Source organism: Zosterops lateralis (genome assembly GCF_965231275.1).
Source record: "Zosterops lateralis genome assembly, chromosome: 15".
In the NCBI taxonomy this organism is placed as follows: domain Eukaryota; kingdom Metazoa; phylum Chordata; class Aves; order Passeriformes; family Zosteropidae; genus Zosterops; species Zosterops lateralis.
In genome coordinates, this window is record NC_139775.1 from 8,922,433 (window position 1) to 8,932,612 (window position 10,180).

General features: G+C 43.7%; 1 protein-coding gene across 2 annotated transcripts; it reads left to right on the plus strand.

The window, feature by feature from the left end:
* The first annotated feature begins 478 nt into the window (after positions 1-478).
* CEP20 (centrosomal protein 20) lies at positions 479-4,828 on the plus strand. 2 transcript variants are annotated; one of them, XM_083872403.1, is made up of 5 exons: positions 479-533; positions 967-1,164; positions 1,769-1,853; positions 2,708-2,850; positions 4,393-4,828. In XM_083872403.1, exons 1-5 carry the CDS (start codon positions 506-508, stop codon positions 4,467-4,469), a joined length of 531 nt encoding a protein of 176 aa, XP_083728529.1. In that variant the 5' UTR covers positions 479-505; the 3' UTR covers positions 4,470-4,828. The 2 variants fall into 2 exon arrangements, with proteins under 2 accessions (XP_083728529.1, XP_083728530.1); XM_083872404.1 differs by having other exon boundaries at positions 2,711-2,850.
* Positions 4,829-10,180: the final 5,352 nt, after the last annotated feature.

A 10,180-nucleotide genomic window follows, 5' to 3' on the forward strand; every position in this document is an offset into this window, starting at 1 on the left:
ATCCCCTGGAGCTCCCGCTCCCTCAGAAGCCGGGCGGGAGCCACGCTGTCCGTCCCGTCAGGGCGCTCCCGGCCCCGCGCTGTCCCCTCAGGGCGCTCCCACCCGGCCCCGCGCTGTCCCCTCAGGGCGCTCCTGGCCCCGCGCTGTCCCCTCAAGGCACTCGGGGCCCCGCGCTGTCCCCTCAGAGGGAGCTCCCATCCCCGCGCTGTCCCCTCACGGCGCTCCCACCCGACCCCGCGCTGTCCCCTCAGAGGGCGCTCCCGGCCCCGCGCTGTCCCCTCAGGGCGCTCCTGGCCCCGCGCTGTCCCCTCAGGGACCTCCCGGCCCCGCGCTGTCCCCTCAGGGCGCTCCCGACCCCGCACTGTCCCCTCAGGGCGCTCCCATCCCCGCGCTGTCCCCTCACGGCGCTCCCACCCGCCCCCACGCTGTCCGGACCCTCAAGGCGCTCCCGCCCAGCCCCGCGCCTGCGCAGTGCGCGCGGCGCCATCCGGGTCCCGGCGCGGCCATGGCGACGGTGGCGGAGCTCAAAGCAGGTCGGGGCCGGGGCCGGGATTGTGTCGGGCCATGGGGAGGGCAGGGCCGGCCTTCCGCGGCCACCCGGATGGGTCTCAGAGCTGCCGCGGGCGCTAATGCCGTCCCTCGGCGCTGCCCCGTCTGTCGGAGCTGCCCCCGTCATGTACCGTGGGCTGTATTTCAGTATACTTCAGTATTAAACGCATCTCGGTGCACTAACATCCTACTTCTTAAACTGCCAGAACGTATGCTTGCGACTAAAATGGAAAAATTGTATTTGTGACTTTTCCGAAGGCTTAACTTTTATCTGTGCCGTGCCTGGGCTGGCGGGTCAGGTGCAGATACCTTATCGCTGCTGCGCTGGGCACAGGCCAGAGCCCCGTGTGGGGGCTAATTAATGCCACTGCTTGAACGCGTCTGCCTTTAAATTAACGCGCCTTCTCACGGTGATAGTTTTAAAGGACACGCTGGAAAAAAGAGGAGCTCTTGCCCAAATCAAAGCGAGGATCAGGGCCGAAGTGTTCAATGCCCTGGACGACCAGAGCGAGCCGCGGCCGGCGCTGTCCCGGGAGAACCTCCTGATCAACGAGCTCATCCGGGAGTACCTGCAGTACAACAAGTATAAATACACAGCGTCTGTCCTGACGGCAGGTATCGGCCCTGAGTTTGTGTCATCGCTGTGATAGTGATCTGTGATTGATTGATTGAATAATTCCACTGATATTGTGGAATTAGTAAGTGTGACAAGCTGCATAATCTTGTCTTCCCGTGGGAGTTAACAGGGTACAAACAACCTCTCCGCAGCTCTGCTTGCAGCATTTAGCCAAATCACTTCGTTAGTTTTATCAAGAAAACTTTCTCTCTGCTCCTTTACCCTTGAGGTAAATTGTTTGACACAGTAGTTGACTCAAGAGCAAGAAAATGTGATAACAGCCTGCAAACTCAGATTTCTTGAAACACCTGAGAGTAGTAGTTTGGAGAAAGAGCTGTTTGCCTGATGAATTCATACTGTAAGACTTCTTTAATATTTTTCTTAGATTCTTTAAGAGTGAAGATAAAAATTGTTATGTGCTATTGTAAATTATACCAGTATGAATCACTAATGCTGAAGTGAGTTCCCTGGAATTACAATACACTGTTAGTTATTAATAGTCTAAAAGGGAGGTGTGAGCTCTCACAGATGTCTTTTGAAGTCTTCTGCTAATCAGTGACATTTTTCTTACCAGTCTTAAGATGCAGGGATTTTGTTTTCCAGAATCTGGCCAGCCTGCAGTGCCCTTGGATAGAGAATTTCTTGCCAAAGAGCTGAACGTAGTTGAAGATGCAAGTGCAAAATCAGTGTAAGGAGGAATTTTGGAATGCACAGTGTAGTCTGTATATTCTATATTCTGTATACAGATACATTTTTCTCTTTAGTGTTATTATAAATCACATGTAAGTGTTCTCACCAACTGAAATGTGGCTGATCCCAGGCCTGTTCTAATATGCTGGATTCTGTTTCCCAATGCCAAACATGGGGCCACTTTCAGACACACTCCAAACTAACACCGAATTCTGCCAACACGGTGTCATTCTCCAGATAATGCCCTTGTGCACCAAAACACAGCTCTCTACCAGCACAGTCTGCTTTTTACAGAAAGCTCTTTGCATATCTGTGAGTTCTTCTGTGGAACAATAAAATATTACTGTGAGATTAGATATAAAATCAGAGTGCTCCAATGAAAGTGCATTAATGACCTGAGGGCTGAAGCAGGTTCAGGCACGTTGAGCATTCTCTGTACCTTGTGCTGTCTGAACCTGTCAGGTGCTTAGGAAGGGCCAGGTCTGAGATGTGCTGGGGTGGACTGGCCTATAGCCCACCAAAGTCTGATCTGTTGTGAGTGTGTGGATCCTTCTGATCCATGGGTGAGGATGTGGATCTGTGCTCCTGTGCTAAACACACTCCAGTTCTTCACCTCCCCGGGGAGCTGGAGTTCAGTGGAGAGTGTCTCCTAGTCTGAGCTGGTGTTCAGGGGGAGCTTAGGTCTGTGCTTATTTATGTAATGGTACTTGGATGTGTTTTAAGTCATTAAAGACATCTGTACATATTGTAGAAGTAAATATTAAGATCTGAGAAGTCCTGGGGGAAGGGTGTATTGTTAATGCTCAATATTTTATAGACTTTATAGACTACTTTTGTAATTTCCCCTTTAAGCAGACCTCTCCTGTATGGAATTCTTTCTCATTTCATATATGGTGGTAAAGAAGAAAGTGCCCAGAATATCCCTCCTAAAGTGTCTTTGCTGACTTATCCAAAGCAGAACCTTGGCAAACCACCTGCAGAGAGAACTCAAAAAGGTGGGTGCAATGTTATTTTTGCAGAACTTTAATCTGTTACTTTTATAGATTTCTTGTACCATGCATAAACATCCAGCTGGACGCTGTATACCTCCTGCTCTGTCCAAGGAATGCTTTCATCTGGCACCAACTGGGTTCACTGTTTGCTGGCCAAACAAAGTTCAGCTGGCCAAATTATACTCTCTGACATTATTACAAATCTTAAAATGGTCAACTACAGACAGTCTCACTATATTGGGAATTTAATACAACATTTTAACCTCAATAAAATATATTAAATAGTGGGCATATCTCTGTTTCTTACCTAATTTAACCTAATTTCTATAGAAAGTTCTTAACTCTTTACCTGTCAGTTCCTCACATGGGCATAAACCTTTTCTGAGAAGTTAATTCATATCCTATTTGCCACAAAAGCTTAAGCCTAAAATTCACTGCTCTATAGTAAACACTGCTAAATCTTACTTGCCTTTTCTGGTCTGCTTTTGGACTGGTTACAATTAATACCACCTAAGCTAGAGAATGAAAAGGTTCATTGGTCCAGATTTTGCCTTCTAAGAGTCTGCTTGGCATATTGCTTCGTTTTTTACTGCGAAAATTTATTACTCTCCTGTTAATACTACAATCTTTTTGGTTTGTATCCAAGAGTTTCAAAAGTATGAAGCCTGAGGTCTTACTGACATCCAAGAAGTGTGAGAAGTACTAACAGTTTTTTAACAGTTAATTCACTGAGACAATGCTGGTTTTCTTCTGCCAGAAGAGGGGGCTGAAGAAACAAAATTTCCATACCAAAACTGCTATAAATTACATCTCTGTGTGGGAGAAAACAATTATTCGTGTCAGAAATTTCTCCATTTTTAAAACAAATTGAGTGTATAGGAGAATTGTTTTTAAAGTACACTTGTTTCTACTGACTATGCAGGGTTACCCTGCCCTGTTGACTGCAATAAAACTTCACATTGAGATTTAATTGGTTACAATTAGTTACAGAACTCAGGATTAATCATAAGACACAACAGCACATTGCTTTTAGAACTTAACAAAACCATGAAAATTTTAAGGCTTTGAACCTTTAAGTAAATATATTCTGAAATTACTTTCTGCTTGTGATGGGGTTTAAAATACTAATTATCCAGCTCTTTTCATTAGGCTGCATATTCAGGTAATCAAGTCCATTCATAAACTCAACCTGCCAAGTCTCCTATTTAACATCTAAATTGCTTTTCACTTCAGAAATTATCTTGTTTATTTAGATGCATGAGTATTTCAGCAGACTGGGGATCCTGATAAAAGGTGTGGAATATGGTGTTTCTTTACCTCATTCACTACAGCTGAGCTGGAAGTTCTCTGAAGTCTAATCTTAGTGATGCAAAGCTTTTATCCTCTACAGCTGCTTTGAAACATTTATTTGTAAAATTGCCTGGGTTCTCTATGATGGCATTGTGCATCAGAGTTGATAATAGTAGAAGATAACCTTTGACAAGTAGAAGAACACCTTGGACCTCCAGATGGATGAGAATATTTTTGTCTGTGTTTCATTTTCAGACAGAATTCCAGAACCAGGAAGGATGGCTGGCACGAACATCGAAGAGCCTCTTATTTTACAAAGTATAAAGAGATGATATCTTTCATTTTCAAATTTCTCATTTCAAGGTCTGTCAGATTTAATTCAGGACATTTCTTCATTGCATAAATTCCTCCAATAAATCCAGTGGGACCATTTTAGCTTGTAACATCTACTCATGAGACAGGATGGCAAGGTCATACTTATTGTCAGTTTAAAAAGTGTTGGCAAAGCCGTCTTTCCCCAGTGCTGATAGAAGGAAAACTGTATAGGGACTCACATTTGTGAATCCTGTGTCTAGAATTGCACCTGAATGTACTGGGTTTATCCAATAATTTTTTATATAATAACTTATAATTTCTGCACTTACATATTTGTATGTTTTACCTGTGTTTCTGAATAAATTTTTCAATTTTATTCTGTGTGGTATTTTGAGAGCGTTCAAATGAAACATTTTAATCATTCTTTTTAAAAAGAAGCTGCACCTTTCAGATGAGTAAGGGAAAAGAAATTCTAATAGAAAATTGAAGTGATTTGCAGGGATAGTTGTTTTTAATTCTCTGGCAATGGGGGCTATATTTATCTTCATGCCAGCAAACAAATGGGAGTAAGTTTTTTCCATCTGGAGTCGCTATAAATTGTACAGTGTAACACTGGGTAAATGGGAGGGGAAGGAACTTCTGGGATTTTTTTCCCAAACAACATGAAACTCAAAGTCAGGCAAAGCTAAAAATAAAGTTGATAGTAGATTACTGATTCCCAGAACTCTTTTTTAGCTGAGGTATTTACATGTTTTTAAATGGTAATTTATTTTAAAAGCCAAACTTGCAGGGGTACATAAAAAATAACATCTATTTTTTTTCTCTTCTCATTTTAACAAAATGCATAAATGTTAAAAATATCCAGTGGTACTGAGAGCAGTTTTGTATAAATAAATCTCTAGAGTCAGGTCCTTAAAAATCTTTATTGTTAGATAAATGGTACAGTGGAGGGGGAAAGAGAGGAAGAGAACCTGCAGTTTGTGAAGTTGAAAGGACCCAAGTTGTGCACACTGTGAAATTTTGCCTTTATCTCTATTATTTGAGCCAGTTAGCATTGCAAGGATATTTTTATTTCTCCAAGCAGCCTGTACTGTAATGTGGAATTGCAGAGAGCTGCCTTTATCCGTTTGAAGCCTCAGCAGTGAGCTCATCTCTGTGTGACTGGCAGTGCTGGCAGCTCCCTGCTGGCTGATTTGTGTCTCAGGACTGCTGCCAGGAGGGGAGGACGTGTGTTTGCAAATAAACCTCAATCAAATCCATCTGTAAGTCCTCTGCAGCAGTGGCAGCTGACCACTGGATCAGGCAAGTGAATCTCTGTGTGGTCTCTGCTCACACCTCCATCACCCTCAGCTGCTGGGCTGAAGAGCCATCCCTAAATTTTTAGTTTGATTTTCTAGAAGTGCAGTGCTAGACCCATATTTTTCCATGGAGCACTGGATCAATTTGTTATATATATTTGGATTCTGAATTGTCTTTTCAAAAGCAAAGAAAAAGGCTCTGAAAACACAGAAGTTCAAACCTTCTCTGCTATGCAAATGTTCCAGTGTAATCAAAGGCACTGCTTCTGCTTTCTGTCTTCTCACCATAGATCATTCAGATGCTGCCCAGGTGCCATGGAGCTCCCTGGGAAATGGATTTTTTAGTAGTAGAAATTAAAAAAAAAAAAAAAAAAAATTGCCCAGGCTGAAAAAGGCAGAGGGAAAATTGGTACCTGGTCTTTCCCAAGCACAGAGCTCAGCAGGCTCCTCTCTCCAGTCAGGAAAGCAGAGGCTGCTACACTGAGCTCTGAGGTAAAGGCATATATCTGAAATCAGAGACAAAATACACTTAAAGGGAATCTTTGGACTATTTTCTCTGGGGATTCACCCATTGTACAGACACTGTGTTGGGACAGTGGGTGGAATTTGGCCTGTTTTCTCTGGGTGCAACTTGCATTTCATCTAATTCCCAATACCCTCACAGCCCACATTTGGGGATTAGAAACAATCTTTTGTTTCAAAGTACAGTCATTGTACAAGCAAACTAAAGGCAAATTAAAGTGTATTTCCAGTGATGTTTACTTACAACAAAGCTTTGAAATATGTCTATGAAAATATACTGGTCTAATAATATTATTATTAATCTAGCATTTATCTTTACAGTACATGAAATATGAGAGTATCTTTCAAGATGCTGATATACAGCAAATCCTCTGAATGTCAGACTGCCTGCCTTGTTACTGGCTGAAGAGGAGTTGCAAAATCTTTCCCACATGGATGCATTTAGCATTCCTTAAAATTGTAAGGTGAGATCGATATTTAGATCAAAATATTTCACAGTCCTAGAGTCACAGGTTCAGGTTTTAGAAGGAATTGTCATCTAGGTGAGCATACGCAAACATTATTTTCTTAACTTCAGAAGTTGCATAATTACAGCCTGGGATGTCTTGTATTAACTGCTCTTATTCTTTCTCCCGACTACAGAAAATGGAAAAAAAAAATCAAAAAGATAGAAGTATATAGAAGTTTGAGGTCTTTAAATAGCAAAATGCATTTGGGAAATTTGTTGGAGATAGAACATTAACCAAGAGCATTATGGAGGGAATTCCATAAAAGAGGCTGTTTGTTGTCTAAGCACGTTATCACAAGTGAAGGTGACAAGGAGCCAGTGAAGTCTGGTGTGGATATCAGATCTGGAAAGCACTTTGGAAGAACTTAACCAACGAGTTTAAAAAAATTCTTTAAGACCAAATTTTTGCTCTCCCCTCGAATGAGAGCAAACTGTGTTTCTAGACTGCAGGGCAGCTACGCTCTTTCAGAGGTTTTAGTTTCTGTCCTGTGCAGGGGAGGTTTTTTTAAGCTTTATCAGCTCCCTCTGAGGAGTTGGTTACATTCTCCTTCCTGAGCACCCTCACATCAGGCACCCAATCTCGGTGTCACTGGATCGGTTTTCCGGAGGAGTGATTGTCCTTGGGTAATCACCTTTAGAAAAAGAAACCCCAAAAGGTTTGTTCACACTTGCAAAGACACCCTTTCAGCAGCAGCTGATTCAAAGCTGCTCTGTGCACTTCTCACACTTCACCTGACCACCTGCAGCCAGCGTTAAGCACAAACACCAAGCAGTTGGGGAGTATTTTCCCTCATCAGACTGTTCTCAAGATTGATTGTCCCACCTTGGACACAGGCTGTCCCTCCTGTTACAAGGGCACAGCTTGACCAGTATAATTACCTGTTCTAATTACATTACAGAGAAACACGGTTGGGAAAACTTAAGTAAAAATAAAACAAAAATTTAAACAATTTAAAAAAAAAAAAAAATTGCTTACCTGGTGCTTTTTTTAACAAACTAACATCACCATCTGTGCTTTTCTTTTTTCCCCTCTCTTGTGTTCAGGTTACACCATGGTAAGGCAGCTAAGAGTTCACTTCTTTCCTTCTTGGGTACTCTTGCTTTCCCCCAAGTACAATATTTACAGTGCAAATTCAGTAAGGAGCTATTTAAGGGTAGGCTGCTCAATACTTTATTTTTTTTTTTCTAGAAAAGTAATTAAAACAAATAAATAAACAATCAAGGGGGTTTAAATAAAGCTTATTTTCTTGTCACAAACTCACCATCCACTGGGAACCACAGCTTTCGTTTTGAGGCAACTTTGGTTTAAAACAAACAAGACAACTCTCAGGAACCCCCAGCCAGGCTATCAGCTTAATATATTTTTACATTAGCTTTTAAGTGAAGGTTGGGAGCCATGCTTACATTTATCATTTCCTACCCCACATGGCTTGAGAGTGCAACTCTTTCAGTCCCAGCAGTAATATTTTTTTTGTACTTCTCAGCTCCCTTTAATGTCACATCATATATCACCCTCCAGCAGTGCTGCTGTTAAACTCCCTCCTTGGGCAGCAAGCCTGCGTGTGCAGTGGTTTGCAGACCAGCCAGAATAATTTCCACTCCTTTTTAAGCTACTATTATAATGTGTCTGGCTTTGTGAAACAGCTGCATGTGTTTAAAAGGAACTCCTTAGGATAACATTGATGAATGTTAAAATGATCATACTTTTTAGAGGATTCCCTTGTATTTCATTGTGTTTCTAATTAAAAGCTAAGTTTGCAATCAAGAAACCCCAGAGGAAAAAAAAAGTAAAATAGGGTGAACTGCCCTGCCCTGTGAGAAACTTTCTGCTAACAAGGACAAGTTTCTTGGATTTATGTCGTGGTGATTATTTCCCTGGCTTTGCTCCAACAAAGTCACACATGCATAGGTCTGATATGGCACTGCTGGGTCCTGGAAGGTTCTGCATGGCTCCGTGGTAGCCCCACACCACTGCAGACACCAACCCTCCTCTGACAGGACAGTCTGTGACCTGTGGGACTGTGTCACTGCCCTGGCAAAGCTGGTCTTCTCCAGCTGAGGCCCAAACTTGACCCTGCATCTGGTATTTCTGAAATGTTGCAGAGCAGAAACCCCAGGGCTCTATCCCTCTCTCCTGTTTGTCCAAACTTTTTCACTGGCCAGAACTAGAAGAAGGGGTTACAAGTCTATCACACCTGCAAGTTCCTGACCCAGTGACAGCAGAGGTTTTCAGCCCAGCCTCCCCTCACAGGTATTTTTTAGGATGATGGGACCATTACGAGCCCCATCCATCTTCCCCAGGAGGATTTATTTTCCAGAGAAGACAGAGCTGTTGATGTCAAGAGAAATAATTTCACTCAGGCCTGTGCTCAGATCCTTTGGGTATACACCATATTTAGTCTGTTGCTGAGAGGGGGTTGTTTCGGTATTTTGTATTTGGCACGTCGATGGGAATTCCTAGAGGATCCTAGCTTTCCCTTTTTGGGATATCTCCATCCACAGGTCCTACTGCACAAGGCTGTTGGCTACTAGGGGAGGAAGGAGGGGGGACAGCTGGGAACTGAAGGTTTGGGGGGTGTGAGGAAGGTTTGATGAGGAGCAGATCACTCCCTAACCCCGGCAGGTCTGGCTCCCAGCACCCTGTCCTGCTCTCCCTGCCAGCACACGGTGCCTGCTCTCGGTCCTGTCCATGCATCCCCCAGCTCTTCACCACTTCTCTTCTACATTTACAGACATAGGGAGGTATTTCTTATAGATGAGCAAGTATTGACAGTCCTTTCTCAAGGACTGAGCTGCACACTGGATCGCAAAAGAAACTGGCAAAGCTGCTGGGAACGTGGCAAACAACCCTCTCAAAGGAGTCTAAACCAGTCCCAGGCTCCAAATGTCACATAAACACAGGGAGACCCAGAGCCACCTCCACCCACACAGTCCTGCTGTGTTAGGAATAACCCTCTTTGCCCAAGCAACCCCTGAACTCAGGGACTTAGCTCCAACAAAATGCACTGACAGTGGGTAGGAAACATCCTGTGCCACAGGGGCCGTGACCTGTCCTTTGCCCTTCTAGGCACAGGGCCATGAGGGACAGGGATACTGCCAAGGCTGGAAGGAGTTAAATGTCCATTTGCTTTGTCAAACAGCAGGGGAAAAGGGTGAAGCCCTGAAGTTGTGACTTAGGGGCACCCCTTTAATATGTTTTTTTTTGAAAGCCAGAATCAGCCTGCTTTCCTAAAAAGTGGCTCAGGGCAGGGGCCACAGCCCAGGGTTAGGCCCTGCTGGGAACGAGGTTCTTGGCTCAGGCTGTGTTTTTTAAGCCAGGTACCAAAAGGATTTTCCAGCAGGACGTGGTTTCCAGGGCCCCTCCCCACTGACAAGATTCTCCTCCTCTATATAGGGAGGC

Excerpts from the sequence above, each read along its gene's own strand:
- CEP20 (XM_083872403.1), top strand. The coding sequence starts at position 506 with ATGGCGACGGTGGCGGAGCTCAAAGCAG. Across the intron at positions 1,854-2,707 it reads GATGCAAGTGCAAAATCAGT|CAGACCTCTCCTGTATGGAA; the intron begins GTAAGGAGGAAT and ends TTCCCCTTTAAG. Across the intron at positions 2,851-4,392 it reads TGCAGAGAGAACTCAAAAAG|ACAGAATTCCAGAACCAGGA; the intron begins GTGGGTGCAATG and ends TTTCATTTTCAG.